Source organism: Alligator mississippiensis, chromosome 1 (assembly GCF_030867095.1).
Source record: "Alligator mississippiensis isolate rAllMis1 chromosome 1, rAllMis1, whole genome shotgun sequence".
NCBI classification, from domain to species: Eukaryota; Metazoa; Chordata; order Crocodylia; family Alligatoridae; genus Alligator; species Alligator mississippiensis.
Genome location: NC_081824.1, coordinates 103465432 through 103481357, shown reverse-complemented (window position 1 = coordinate 103481357; position 15926 = coordinate 103465432). Strand labels below are relative to the sequence as shown.

At 46.3% G+C, this 15926-nt stretch overlaps 1 protein-coding gene across 2 annotated transcripts in view; it reads left to right on the top strand.

Moving 5' to 3' along the window:
- MCM9 (minichromosome maintenance 9 homologous recombination repair factor) overlaps window positions 1–15926 on the top strand; it is a 74368-nt gene that overhangs the window by 43831 nt on the left and 14611 nt on the right. For both annotated transcript variants that reach the window (XM_019479600.2, XM_019479599.2), the window contains 2 exons: window positions 3213–3387; window positions 12856–13058. In XM_019479600.2, coding sequence (XP_019335145.1) covers window positions 3213–3387; window positions 12856–13058 — 378 coding nt within the window. The remainder of the gene's footprint in view (window positions 1–3212; window positions 3388–12855; window positions 13059–15926) is intronic.

Sequence of the window (15926 nt, the reverse complement as noted above, 5' to 3'; positions counted from 1 at the left end):
CCATGGAGCATCTCTGGGACCCCCAGAACGTAAGGAGCCAAACCTGCAACCCTTTTGCAAGTGCTGCACTTGCTTGCTCAGATCTTTTGAAGTCAATGGGGCTCTTCCCTTGACTGGTGGCTACCAATCAGAGGAAGGGCTGCAAGTTCATGTTCATATTGGGTCTGAGGGTGTTCTCTCCAAATGGGGATTTCACTAAGAGAGGTACTATTAGGGTTTGGATTTTGAGGGTATGGAGAAATAGCTACTGTGGGTCATGACTCTGCAGGAACTCCCTATTGGCTCAGGGTCAGCCCAAGCAGCTCTTTTTGGGCCTGGAGAAGCCTGTGTTTTAGATGGTTTGACTTACCATTTAGGTAGTCAAAGAGACCTCGGCTTTAGGACGACTGTCGCATAAACAGGTTCTGCCAAAAAAAATCAGTTTCAGTTGTCTGTAGCTCACTACTGTCCTATGTTTACATGAACATATTGCATACATAGTAGGCAATGGTTGATTCTCTGGATCCTGGTGTACATGTAAGAGGTCTTGTCAGATGCCTGATAAATCTGTTTGTGGCTGACAAGCCCAATTGGAGAGCCGTGCAGCTTGTTACAAGTTTCACAGATCCATATGTTTAAATGTGAAAGAAGAAATCAGAATGCTTTGAGGCAAGATCCTAAATTGGAAAGTGATATACAGAGGCTTTGCCCTGTCCTTGGAGGCCCGCACCAAGAGGGCCCTTCCCTCATGAAAATCTCACACCATTGCACATGGAGGATGGAATAGCAACTCAACCAGTGGGTGTCCTTGTCTCCTGCAGGGTCAGGGATCCGGTAGCTAGAGGGGCAGAATATGACACGGGGTGGGGGGATTGCCAGTTGTTTTCCCCAACTCCAGAGGGGAAAAACTGCTGAAGTAAATACAGGTTCAGACTGTTAATTTCCGAGTTGAGCCCTTGAGTACAGTAGACTGTGTAGGCCAACTGTTTGCATTGAAAGGCTGAGCCATGCTGGCAAGGAGGCCAGGGAGGGGTTTGGAGGACTGGAGTTCAGTGAAGAGCACAGGAGCTCTATGCTGAGGTCCTTGGACTTGAGTTGGTCCCCAAGATCATATCAAGATTTCCTCTTGGTTGGTTCCTTCCTAGAAGTCTTTCCAAGGGAGTGGGCAATCTTGATCTCTACTTTACAGGGAAGTTCTTTTGTCGTATACACACAATCAGGGATCACTGCTGAGTGCATCTACGTGTGCGCTTTACTGTGGAGCTGACTAATTAACTCCATAGTAAAACGTCTACATATATACCCTGATTAGGGTACAGTAAATTAATTAACTCCACCGTAGAATAGTACTGTCTAGGACAAGTACTATCTTACAGTGGAGTAGTTACATGCGCCAAAATGCATGTATAGATGGTGACCAGGGCTGTCTGGGGCACAAGGATGCTACAGCACAGGGGCTGCCTGCCAGCTAACCCCCACACTGCAGCTCCCTCACGCCCCAGCCAGCCCTTCCACAACAGGTTGAGCAAGGTCAGAGCAGCTCCAAGCTGGCAGGCTGACCCCCCCTACCCCCCCCAAGCCATGCCAGCCAGGGCTCTTCCACCCCTGGCTCAGCATACTGCATCCCTGGGTGCACATGTAAACACTGCGCCCAGGTGCATTAAACTCTGGTGCATACTGCACTGGAGTTTGCTACATGCTCATGGCACATGTAGATGCACCCACTGCTTTCTATACCTGTCTACCTTGTTTAAACCAGCAGGGTGGTAGACTGCTTAAGTTGCTCCTACATATGAAAATCCAAGAGAATCAGGGAAGATAGGACGATGTGAAAGACATTCTTCATAATGAACCTCCCAATAATATGCAGTGCGTTATTGAGAGATATCCATGCTCAGTGCCTCTTCACTGCTTGTTTGGGGACACAACTTCACTGGCAGAAACTATGTTCCAGCCGTAGGCTGTGACTTCCAGCGTCAGAGCTCTGTTAAAGTATTTGGACCCATTGTCATGTCCTTAAGGTTGTTCGTTGTAGCCATGTTGGCCTAAGGGCATAGGCAGACAAGGTTCTTTGGGTAAATCTGATATCTTCTATTAGACAAACTAAATAGTTGGAAAAATTGTTCCTTGCAAGCTTTCGGGCACAAACACCCTGTTTGTATCCCTGACGCCCCTAAAGAGCTTCAGGTTGATTAGAGTCATGGGGTGTGGATTATTGAGCCATTTGTGAGCCAAACTGTAGTGGAGTAGAGAGAGAATTTGTGGGGAGGGAGAAAAGGCCCAAAAATGAAGAAAAGAGATAAAAGTTGTGAAGAAGATGTGAGGAGTGGAGGAGAGCTGCAGATGTTTGAGAGGGGAAAGCAGTTCTAATTGCTATCGCTGAAATCCAGATATCCTTATATTACATAAATATGTACTATTAACTTTGTCCCAAGGTTGACCCCACTTTTAGATACTGAGTAGTGTATTAAAGAAAAAACTTATTAGCTAGAAAACAATAAACGTTTAGCAGTCTTGATAAAAAAAAAAAAAAATATACATAAGGTGTCATTTCATACTCTTCATGCTGTCAGTTCTGTGAAGGTTAATTAGAGCTGTGTTACATACAGTTTCCATTTCCATATGCCTGCTGGGAATGAGTTTGATTTCCATCCCTCCAGTTTCCATTTGAGTTTAATGTTCAAATGAACCTAATATCTCAAAAAGAAACTCTCTTGCCCCCCTAATCAAAATATAATGTTGACAGAGCTTATCAGTTCCATTTCCTGCTTCCTGAACTCATGAATGAATCTCTCTCAAATGACATTTAAAAACATTTTAATTTTCTAATATTTGTTGTATAGCCTTTTTATGTTCCACTGTGTTTTTAAAAGTTGATGGTGGGTTGCATGTATCCATGGTATAACTTTGCTGACAGTTCAGGTTTGCACCTAAAATCAATTTAACAAATTTAGTTGGATCACCTTTAATCACATTTTGTACCTTTCTTTCTTATCATAAAAACACAAGTACAAAATGTGCCCTGCTTGACAGAATTTGCCCAACAGACCCAGGAACACATGGACTATAATAACTGGATATCATGCCCAGGGGTCTGCAATACCTAAAGTGTTATTGGCAGAGCTGTAGGGTGACGAGTTTGTGCTGTTTGCATTCTCTCTGCCCAGCACTAGCCAATAAGCTTTTATTCAAATTCACTTTGAAGAAGGACTGAAAACTGATTTCTTTTTCAGGTTTGACAGTGACTGCTGTAAAGGACTCTGGTGAATGGAATTTGGAAGCTGGAGCATTGGTGCTTGCAGATGGAGGTCTTTGCTGTATCGATGAGTTTAATAGCATCAAGGAACATGACAGGACTAGCATCCATGAAGCAATGGAGCAACAAACCATCAGTGTAGCTAAGGCAGGGTAAGGGACATGTAAAATCATACGATAATCCAAAGTAGATTTCCCCTGAATCCAAAATAAGATAAAAGCTAGAGCTAATTTTGCCATGGTGATCAATTTAAATATTACACATATTATACTGTACAGTCTTTGTTTTAAAAAATACCAACTAAACTATTCAAGATTTCAAAGAATAATGAAGTAGACATAAGAACACACCACACGCATGGATCCCCTACACTATTTTTATAAAAATCTTACTACTGTATGTAGAGAAAGCACACTTTTTAACTGACTGTTGTTTGTTCATCTTTTAATAGAGATAGTCTTAGTGGTAGGATGAGGAAAAACACTCCCTCCACCCCTTGCACATATGACAACTACTGAATGGCAGGTAGCATAGGAAGAGGAAAAGATTCCCAAGCTGCTTACCGTTCTGTGGTTAAGGAGTGCCACGTAAGGGACTACTGGTCACTGGGGGGTGCAGACAGAAGTGGAATTCCCACCTGTAACTCAGAACAACTTTTGTAAAGCATTCTGAGTTACAACCTTACCGCAACCCAAACAGAAGTTCACTGTTGGCTCCAGGGGCAGGGGAATCTAGCTGGAACCTACAGCAAGGTTCTCTGCTAGTGCTGGCTGTTTTCAGAATTGGAGGGGTGGGGAAGGCAACAGAGGGAGCTCATTCTTGGCGCTCCCCCGTGGGTGAGGGCGGGGGCTGCAATACACCCAGCCCACCCTGCAAGGGGGCTGAAAAACCCCTAGACTAAACTCCCTCTGCTCCCTTTCCCCCCTCCCATTCTGAAAACGGACAGGCTGGGAGCTCCTCTCCCACAAGTTACAAAAGACACTATGTTTTGTAATATCTTTATCTGATACCTCATGCAGTGACAGGTCAGATTTTTACCCAATCAGCTATTTTTGAAGCTGTTTGCAGCCATGCACTTGTGTTTGGTCACAGCTATAAATTGAGTTTTGTGGCCAGATCAGGCAAAAATTGTCACTTCGGTCTGCACCCTGGGCTATGAAGAGGAACTGCTATATGTTACTTGTAGAAACTTGGATTCTTAATGTTTTGCTAAATAAACATGCAGAGCTAAAAACTCTGACTACACACAGAGGAGGGAGAGAACCTCAGGATTAGCAGAGTCCCCAAGGGGCCCAGAGGCACTGGACTCACCCCTCCCTTGAGACATTCAAGGAGAGGAGAATACTTTGCACCCAATGATCTCAGTCCAGGAGAAGGGCTTCTTGGGAATTGTGGCTACATGTAAGATGGAACAACCCTGGAACTTGAAATTACCCCAGAGACTAAATGCATGACTGACTCCAGGGTTGCAGTAACATAAAGGTGGTTTTAAGTCCCTCTTGACCCTACTCTCTGAGACTTGCATTAAAAACTTTCTTACCCAGACCTGGAGGTTAATCAGGTAGGGCTTATAAGGGAGCCCATTTATAAAGGAGACTATGATTACATAAACTGGCTTTGCAAAGCCTGCCATGTAAGGTAGTGGGTTCTTCACATATGTGGAAAATGCCATTTTTTGATGAGATATGTAAATTTGTTGAGAGTGCGCACTTTGTTATTTTTTTGTAAAGATACATGTCTATATACATATATATACTTAAAGTTATATATATCTATGCTCCTAGTCACACACCAAAAAGAAAAGCATAAACCCATTAGAATATATGCACCCGTGCACCCATACAAAGACCCACTGGTTTCCTGACCCTGTTACAAAATATGCACCTGTGCACCCACACACAAATCTGCTGGTCTCTCAGAATAGACACCACAGTCCCTTCATCCCCACCCTGGTTACAGGGTTACAAAATTCAGCTCATTCATTGTCTGTCTCGCTTTCACTCCAACTCCTGCTGGAGAACTTGCTGCTGCTGTTTCACAGATTTCATAGACATTAGGGCTGGAAGGGACCTCAGAAGATCATCGAGTCCAGCCCCCTGCCCAAAGGGCAGGAAGTTAGCAGGGGTTATAGGATCCCAGCAAGCTAGACATCCAAATGTCTCTTGAAGGCATTCATGGTAGGTGTTTGAACTACCTCCTGCGGCTGTCAATTCCAAACCTTGGGGCCTCGGACAGTAAAGTTCTTCCTTATGTCCAGCATGAAATGGTCACGGAGGAGTTTGTGACCATTTGATCTTGTCATCCCTTGAGGCGCTCTGGCAAACAGGCGTTCCCCCAGACCCTGATGAGCACCCCTGATAAACTTATAGGTGGCCACCAGATCACCCCTGAGCCTGCGCTTTTGCAGGCTGAAGCGTCCAATAGCTCTCAGCCTCTCATCATAAGGCCTATTTTCCTGACCTCTGATCATGCACGTGGCTCTCCTCTGGACTCTCTCAAGCTTCTCCACATCCTTTTTGAATTGTGGAGTACTCCAGCTGCGGCCTTACCAAGGCCAAGTACAACGGGAGAATGACAAACTGGGATTTGCTTGAGAAGCACCTACGGATGCAAGCCCAGCATTTTGCTTGCTTTACTAGCCGCAGCATCACATTGAAGGCTCATGTTCATCTTGTGGTCAATCATGACCCCCAAGTCCCTTTTGTCAGAAGTGCTAGCCAGTGTAGCACTGCCGAGTCTATGAGCGTGCTGCAGGTTTTTCCTCCCAATGTGGAGAATCTTGCATTTTTAGGTATTTAACACCATCAGGTTCTCATCTGCCCATTTCTTGAGCCTGTCAAGGTCAACCTGGATTGCCCTCTTGTCCTCAGATGTGGACGCTTTACCCCAAAGTTTGGCATCATTGGTGAACTTGGCCAGCCCGCTTCTGACGCCAATGTCCACATCGTTAATGAAGATGTTGAACAATATAGGCCCAACGACAGAGCCTTGAGGGACCCCACGTCACAGTGCACCATGACATTCGACTTCCATCAACCACCATTCTCTGGGTCCAACCACATAGCCAATTCCCCAGCCAGTGGATCGTGGAGGAACCAAAGCTGCAGTTGGCCAGTTTTGCCAAGAGGTGATCAAGGGATACCAGATCAAAGGCTTTTTTAAAGTCAAGATATATGATATCAATCTCTTTCCCCTTGTCCAGGTGATAGGTCACCTGGTCATAAAAGGAAATAAGATTGGTCAAGCAAGACCTACCTGCAACAAACCCATGCTGGCTAGTCCTCAGGATTTTGCCCTCGGCCAGTCTGTTCAGAATGGTCTCTGATAATCTTTTCTAGGACCTTCCCTGGGATAGAGGTCAGGCTGACGGGCCTGTAGTTTGCTGGATCCACTTTGCTCCCCTTCTTGAAGATAGGCAGCACGCTGGCCGCCTTCCAATCTTTGGGCACTTCACCAGAGTACCAGGAGTTCTCGAAGATCTGTGCCAGGGGCTGAACTATGATGCTAGCCACCTCCTTGAGTACCCTGAGGTGTAAGCTGTCAGGGCTGGCTGACTTGAAGGTGTCCAGCCTCTCAAGGTGTTCCTTCACAAGATCAGCATTGATGGAGGGTAATGAATCTCCCTCACCCAGGCCTTCCTGTCCCGTAATGACCAGGGGCGTCCCTTGGGACTGGTGAAAGACCAACGCAAAGTACCCATTTAGCAAGTTGGCTTTTTCATGGGCATCGGTCGTCAGATGTCCCATCTGGTTTAGCAGGGGTCCAGTGTTGCCCTTGCTTTTCCTCTGGCTCCCCACATATCTAAAAAAAGGACTTTTTATTGTCCTTGATACTTGTAGCCAGTTGGAGTTCCATCGCAGCCTTGGCTTTCCTGGTTTGGTCTCTACAGGTCTGGACCAGTGTGGAATAATCCTCCTTGGAGGTGGATCCCGTCCTCCATCCTTTGTAGGCCTTTCTTTTTAGACGCAGGTTCCCTGGAGAGCCAAGGGGGCTGCTGTGCCCTTTTGCTGCCTTTCCTCCAAGATGGGATAGACTTTGCTTGTGCGTCGAGGATCACTCCCTTGAGGAGCAACCACTCATCCTGAACTCCCCTCCCCTTTGGGCTGAGGCCCTTTAGGGCCTCACTGACAAGCCTCTTGAGCTTGTCGAAGTCAGCTTTCCTGAAGTCGAGACTTCTATATTGCTGACTGACTTGCCAGCTTTACGGCAGATGGTGAAGGTGATCATCTCATGGTCACTGTCACCCAGCTTCCCTTCTATTGTTAGGTCGCTGATAAGGTCATCCCCCGTTGCCAGTATTAGGTCAAGCAGTGCTTTACCTCTTGTTGGCCCATAGACTTCTTGGGTCAGATAGAGGTCATCCGCGCACATGAGAAAACTTTGTGACCATTCGGATTTGGCCGAGTGCTCTTCCCACAAGATGTCGGGGTAGTTAAAGTCTCCCATGACAACCGTGCACTGGGAGTGTGACCTCAGCCAATTCCCTGGTGACCTCCAGGGCAAGCTCTTGATCCTGGGTAGGAGGTCTGTAATAGACTCCCACCATTGTATCCCCTGTGCCTTGTTCCTCACGGAATTTCACCCAGAGGGTCTCCAGTGTTGCTGCTGCTGTCCTTGGATCCGATCATCTCTGCATCCTCTTCACTGTCACAGTCTGCTTCCCCATTGGGGAGAGGTTGGAAAATCCTGTGCCAAGTGTCTCTGCCATGTGGATTTGGCTGTGTTCTCTCTGTCCTCTGTTACTGATCTCTGGTAGTAGGTCTGGAGTTCACTCAGCTCTGTTTTAACGCAGTCTAGCACCTCTAAGTCTGTGTGCTTGTACATCAAGAGGTTCCTGGCTTTCCACAGGGTGCTCCTGACACAGGATGCAAGCTGGTCAGAGCAGGCTGACAGGCTCCCCTGGTGTTCGGAGAAGTGCCATACAGCGCCGCCTCTCTGGTCAGCCAGCTGACCCCAGACCGCTTCGCAGAACAGCTTTACCATTTTCCCCACCTCCTTGGCATAGACACAGAACCAGAAGAGGTGGTCTATCATCTCAGTGGCTCCATAGCAGGTAGCCATCAGGCAGCTGGTTCTCCTTGGTTGCTCCACTCTATGCCTCCAAGCCCTCATGGGCAGGGCTCAATGGGCTATCAGCCAGTTCAAGTCCCTGTGATCTTTGTGCAGGCCTTTGTGGCAGATGCGCTCCCACACAGTCTGGCAGGTGTCAACTGGGAGCAAGTCCACGTCTTTCAGTCTCACGTCTCCTGGATCTTTTTGTGGTCATGGGGCCTGCGTTCTGCAGGCCATACAAGCTGTAGAACTGGTTCAGGATCTCATAGAACCATGGCGGGGCTGTGAGCCTCACAAACTAGCTTCTGCTGGATACCAGAGGACTAAGAGTTGGAAGTAGCTGCACTGAAGTGACTCTGCTGTCTGATGCGACTGCACTGGTTGTTTTTATGACTCAGTGGACTCTGGTGGCAGTAGTTCATGGCAACAGCTTTCAGAAAAAAACCTTTGTATTAAGGTATTTAAATACAAACGGCCAGCACTGAGAACCTGGTTTCTTACCTGTCATCCAGAATTCTCTTTCACTCATTTGTCATTGCTGAACACACCACCATTCTCCTTGCTGCTGATATCTGTAACTTGGAAGTCCTCTTCAGCTCCCCCCTTTGCATCTAGCACGTGCCCAAATTCTGCCAGTTTTTTCTCCGTGGCATCTTTCAGGTGAAATCATTTCAGCCTGTCCAGAGCTTTTATCCAGGCCCAAATCACTTCCTGTCTTGATTACTCTAAGTTCCCCTTCTTTGGCAGCCCTATCTCCCCATCCTCCCTCTGCTTGATACACAATGCTGTGGCTTAAATGGCATCTTCAGAGGGAGCCTGCCACTTCAGTATTTTAACTGCTGACTGTCCCTTTTCCACCCACTAGTTCAAGGTACTTTTCCTTTTCTTTACTCTTCCCCTTCTACCCTCCACCCATATCAAGCCCTTTTTCTTCCATTTTTTTTCTTTTTTCCTGCATCCCTGACTCTCTGCTATTGACAACTGCTTTGACACCTCATTTATTTGCTTTTTTTAATAACCAACCTAGGATGCTTTTTCCCCATTGAGTGCCCTTTTTGAGCTGAACTGGAAGGCCATTACCCTCCTTCCATTTAAATTTCTCCTCAAGGGGTATTTCTTCCCCCAAAGCCTACAAGAAATCAACGAACTAATCCATTTATGTTATTCTGTTTATACCAGACATCATGCATTCTTCACTTTGTCATGTGGAACTTCTCTGAGTTACTGCCTTTATCAATGACAGAGTTCATGCATTTTTGACAAGAGGCTTTTAATCCTGGCTATTAATGCTGGCTACTTACCAACCTTTATTTTGGTTTAACATATGCTGCATTTGGGGCTTTTAGCTCAGCTCGTGGAATTTTCATTGCACCTACAACTACATCTGCTTTGCCCAAGGTTAAGATCACCTTCCAGTGTGGAGTGGGTGCACTTCAGTAGTGGTAACTGCCCCTTAACAGACACTCAGCTGCCCACACTTATGTTGCAAAAAATGCAGATCAGCTGTGCTGGGTTGTATCCCAGTACAGCTGATCTGCCTCATTGGATGAAGCATGTTGCCCATTGTCTTGCTCGTGCTGCAGACAGGATAGCTGTGGGACAGCTGGTGACATAATCATCCAGGATTTGAGGGGCCTGGTCCTATACACCCTGGGAATTCCTGGTCAGGATTGGGCCCCTCAAACCTTGGGAGTGCCTGCCCAGCTTTCCCTGCTTACCTTGACCTGCCTCTGGAATCACTGGAGTGTGCCTCAGTAAGTAGAAAAACCCTGACTTTGCTCCTTTACCGAGGTGTGCCCCAAAAATCCCAAGGTCATGTCTAGGTAGTGGGGAAACTCTGACTTTCTCTGCTTACTAAGATGTGCCCAGGAGATCCTGGAGATGCATCTCAGTAAGTGGGGAAAGTTGGGCAGGCACTCCCAGGGCTTGAGGGGCCTTGACCCTACCCAGGAGTTCCCAGGGTGGGCAGGAGCAAGCCCCTCAGCCCCTGAGGTACCTACCCGGGGTGCCAAGACAGACACAAAACAAATAGATTTCCACTGCTAAATAGTGTCGCAGATTGATGTTACCTTCATCGTGGCCACTATTTGTGGCATAACAAGGGGCATGGACTTCTGTTTGCTTGGTCTTCGTGCTGCCATAAAAATATTTGCCAAACGCCAAAAATTTTATGGCAGCACAAAGGCAGCATCTGTTTCCACCCTTAATGAAGCAAACATAGCAGAGAGCCAGTCCTTACATTTCTGGCCATTATGGCTACCTTCCAGACGTACGTTAATTTCTGTTTGAGCTTGAAAACGGACTGAAAAGTAGCTGCAAGTGAGATGAAAACTCCTGAAGAAGAACATACTGTGTTCAAAAGCTTGTCTAGGTCTATCACAACCCTGAAGTTGGTCCAATAAAAAGACATTACTCAGAAGAATCCTTGCTTTTTGCCTATTCACCTAAGATATTCAGCTTAGGCACCCAGGAATGACAACTTCATCATCAGGCTTGTTAACGCCTTCACTACAAAAGGATGCAGTAAACCTGCTCTTCCCACAACTCTGAGCTACTTTCCATGCTTTTTAGACTATCCTGCCTAGCATCTTCTTTGACAGCTTCTTACAGGCAGCAGTGGGTTTGCTGTTTGTCAATAAAAACTTTTAAAAATATCTGTTTAGGAGCACAATAGAATAAAATGAAATTCAGTATGCGTAAGACGAGGGTACATTTCCATTCATTTCTGTATTTAATTCAATGTGGGCAATTCCAATTGAGCACAATGACTTTTGCTTTGCTGCTCTTGGTGGGCAAGCTAGTGGAGGCCTGCTGCAGCTCCTTCCAGAATAGGTGGGCTAGTGCTTTCTATCCCACAGCTCCATGCTCCAGTCTGTGAAAATGGCTGGAAAGGAAAGGAGTGCCAGGCTCTTTACCATTGGTCTTGTCTTGTGTGGGTAGAAGGAGGAAGTCAAACTAAAAAATGACACTCTTTCAGATGACTGTTTATTAATGCATCAGCCAAACACTGAAAACTATTTTCAGATTAAATGTTTTTTTTCTCCAACGTTACCACTGTATATTTACTTCTTTGTATGAGCATTTTTCATCAGGCAGGACCATGCAATATCTCCAGTATACTTGCTAATGAAGTTCTCGCCCACAGTACACTGGCAAGACTTAAAAGTGTACCATGACAATTCTTCTTACCCAGCAGGGCAGATAAGAACTTCCCAGGTTCTTTTACTATGATAGTGACTTGAACGTGCTATGGTTTGATCCATCCTGTTCTGTAAAATATGTTTCAACTGACAAAATTGAAATATGTTTCCCTTGACAAAGTTGCTTTGGTTTTGTGGACAGAACCTTTAAACACAGTTTTGTTGCAAATGTATGTAAGATCTCAGTCTGTCACTTTCATAATAACAGAATTTACTAAGGAATTTTTCAATAACTATAACATTACATCAGAAAACTTAACATTGCTTTGTTAGCTTAATTCCTCTCTTCAGTGGCTTGCAGCAGAGCTCTTGTGTAGTGTACCATAAATAAGAAAGCTAAGATTCTTGGTCCTATATTACGTTAAAGCTCTAGACAGGAGGTGACGGTTGGTCTGGAGCTGACTGGAAATAGCTCAGTGATAACCAAATTTAGAATAATTTTTTTGCTGCCTATATTGAAAGGATTACACTGTGAGTGCTGGGACAAAAGCAACTCACTGCAGCCAAAGCCAGGCACAAGGATATAATAAGTAAAGGTGAAAACAATTTATTTAACTGAAAAAAATATATATAGTTACCCTCTACCAGTTTTGTTATACCACAATACATAAAATCACAGAATCATTGAAAATTAGGGTTGGAAGGGACCTCAGGAGGTCATCTAGTCTAACCCCCCTGCTCAAAGCAGGACCAGCCCCACCTAAATCATTCCAGCCAAGGCTTTGTCTAACAGGGTCTTAAAAACTGCTATGGATAGAGAGAGGCACAACCTCTCTGAGTAACCTGTTCCAGTGTTTTACAACCCTCTTAATAATTTTTTTCCTAATACCTAACCTAAACTTCCCTTGCTACAACTTGAGACTATTACTCCTTGTTCTGTCATTTGCCACCACTGAGAACAGTCTAGCTCCATCCTCTTTCTACTGAAATATTTCTGTGGAAATACCTTTTTCCATTGATTTATCTGTTCAACAAGAATTCTCAGGAAGGCAAAAATGCTTAGTTATTGTTGAGAAATTATGGGCCACATCCTCTCTGGTGGTAAATCATTATAGCTCCATGTAAGTCAAGAAAGCTGAACCAATTTGAGAACCATCTGAGAACCTAGCTCAGTATATGTATAGATAACTCAGTGGAGTTTTACCCACTGCTGTTATATTGCTGTGCACACTGTTTCCACCTAATTGTCATCCTCCAGCTGAAAGATGCTCTGTATACAACATACACATCATATATAGATATATCATGTAGTACTTTGGCATTCTTCAGAAAAAAATGTGTGTGATAAAAATAAAATGTGAATTAATTTGCTAAACATGATTTCATATAGCCAACTGAAGTAATAATATACATCGTCTTTTTCTTTAGCTTAGTGTGCAAGCTTAACACAAGAACCACTATATTGGCAGCGACAAATCCCAAAGGCCATTATGACCCTAATGAATCAGTGTCCATCAATATAGCCCTGGGCAGTCCCCTCCTGAGCAGATTTGACTTGGTCTTAGTATTGCTAGATACAAGAAATGAAGAATGGGATCGCATAATTTCTTCCTTCATATTAGAAAATAAAGGTAAGAGAAGACTTTGTACATATATGAAGTTTCTTCTGCATACAGACCTTTCCCAAATGTTCTGCTGCCCTATTTGGAGAGACCATTTCTGCATCTAAAAGGGCAGTTCCAGTTCACTACTGTTTAATCCTCAATTTTTGTTGGAAATGTCATGAAGGTGCCATTTGTGTTGGTGGTTTGTGAGGTGCTTGCCTTTTCACTAGGAAGAATACAGAGACCACAAAACTGATTAGTTAGTATCAAGATAGGCTGTGAGCAATGTATACTTGTATTCTGATCATTTGCAAAAGATTTTAGTCTGGGCTGGTTAGTAGATTAAACCTTTCTACCTTAAACCATGATGTGCAGATTCTATAGTGATACACATTCTATAGTGATATAGTGGTCCACTTCCAGCATAAAACCTGGTTGATGCGATTTAGCCAGACTTTACTCCTGGGGTATCCATGCTGCACTGTTATCATCGTATCATAGTACTTAGGGTCAGAAGGGACCTAAACAGATCATTAGGTCCAACCCCTGCCCTGGACAGGAACGGGTGCTGGGATCATATCACCCCAGTCAAATATCTGTCCAGCCTCCTCTTGAAGACCCCCAAGGTAGGAGAGAGTACCACCTCACTTGGGCGCCCATTCCAGAGCCTGGCAGCCCTAACTGTAAAGTAATGTTTCCTGATGTCCAGCCTGAACCTTCTCTCTAACAGTTTGTGGCCATTATTCCTAGTAACCCTGGATGGTGTCCAGGGGAACAGAGTCTCCCCCAGTTCCCGCTGGTCCCCCCTGGAGAGTTTGTAAATGGCCACCAGATCCCCTCTCAGCCTTCTGTTGGGGAGGCTGAACAGGTTCAGGCCCTTTAGCCTCTCTTCGTAGGGCCTGCCCCGCTGTCCCTTAACCATGCGAATGGCCCTCCTCTGGACCCTCTATTATTAGCCACATCCCTCTTGAAGTGTGGTGCCCAGAACCGGACACAGTACTCCAACTGCGGCCTGGCCAATGCCGCATAGAGGGGAAGGATCACCTCCCTGGACCTGCTTGTGATGCATCTGTGGATGCACGACAAGGTGTGGTTAGCTTTTCTGACCACTTCCTCGCATTGGTGGCTCATATTCATCCTGGAGTCAACAATTGACTCCAAGATCCCTTTCTGCCACTGTGTTGACTAGAAGGGTGTTCCCTAGCCTATAGGTATGTTGCTGGTTCCTTCTCCCTAGATGCAGTACCTTGCACTTTTCTGTGCTGAATGGTCCTCTACTCCCCTTTCTGCACTTGCCTGTTACTGCTGTCTTCTGTTTGGGGAATAGAAAGCTGTGCGACCCAATTCCCATCCTGGCCCTCTCCATCTATTCTAGGCACCCAGCTGATACTCCCAATTATGGTTCTGGGCAGGTTCTGTAAATGGGGATGGAGCTCAGGGAAGGCCGCTGGCCCTCTTCTGCCCAGTATACATCTGTGCAAAATGTTTTTGCAATTTGGCAGCTAGTGGTTGGCCTTATTGTTTGTAAGGTAGCCTTGCCTGGCTTAAGGATTTTGGAGTCCCCAGGCCTCATCTTGTTTGAGGGGCTCTATACATTTGATCATGTTGATGGTTATTAAGGAGGTTATGGCTGTGGACACAAGCAAGTGCATTCCGTGTTTAAGATAATCACGTGTTTGCATTTTTGTCCATTTGAGCACTCTGATGTTGTTCTCTCTTCATTTTGTGCCCTTGAAAATTTATGCCTTGTGCAGAATCTCATGTCACACACGTCTTGTTTCAGCCCAGGCTGATGGGTCTTGAGGCCTTTTTAAACTGGGGGCCTGGGCCCCAAGGTCCCATCTTTTAAGACTGCACTGAATGTAGCTAGAGGAGATAAGCAGCACATAAATAGCACCTTTCATTTCAAAAGGTACCATAGCAAGCTGATAAACAGTGGGCATGTCTACACAAGACACTTTACTAGACAGTAGAGCTAATTACTGCGCCGCAAGCTTCCACATCTGCACATGCAGATGCTTACTGCGGGGTAATTTGCTCTAATCACCAGTAAATTTGCTACCTGCAAATGCAGGTAGCATATTTATTCAAGACTAGTAACTGCACAGTAGTGCATGTGTAGACCCCTGACCAGGAGCAAATGTGCTCCCAGTCAGCTGAGCAGCAGAGGGCAGAAGATTGCTCCCTGCCCCCGGGAGCTGCCTGCTGCTGGGGTGCAGGGACAATGTCCCCCTGCCCTGGCAGCATGGAGCTCCCAGTCCCTGCTCAGCAATCGTGGAGTGGTGGCTGGGAGCTTCCTGATAGTGGGGGCTGGAGAGCCTGTTCCCTGTCAAGCTCCACAATTGTGGAGCTGGACTTTCCAGCCCCTGTCCTCCCCAGCTCTGTGATCACAGAGCTGGGCACTAAACAGGCTTTCCAGCTCCTGCCGTGTGATCACAGAGCAAGGGCTGGGAATTGTCCCGATCAGGGGCAGAACCCAACCCTGTGCCCCAATCGGGCAATCAAAGCACGGGGCTTAGAAAGAGCTGCAGGGGTGGGGCATCCACTGGTGGGGCAGCTAGCAGCAAGCCCCAGCTGGGCAGGGAATCCCCACCCAACCAGGGGTTGGCTGCTAGCTGCCCCACTGGTGGATTGGGGTAGGGGGCAGGGACCTGACCCTCCCCTGCAGCTCTTTCCAAGTTTCCTGCCCCCAATCAGGGAGCCAGGGCCAGGAGCTTCCTGCTGCTTGGGATATTGTCCCCTCCCGGGCTCTGGTGGCAGAGCCCACCCTGGCAGCAGGCAGCCCCACAGGGGCAGGGAGCAATGTCTCCTGGCCCCATGCTCCCTGCCAGCCCCTAGGCTGGCACCCAGGGGGAGCCTCGAGCTCCCCTGGCTGCTGCAGGGGCTGGTGCAGAG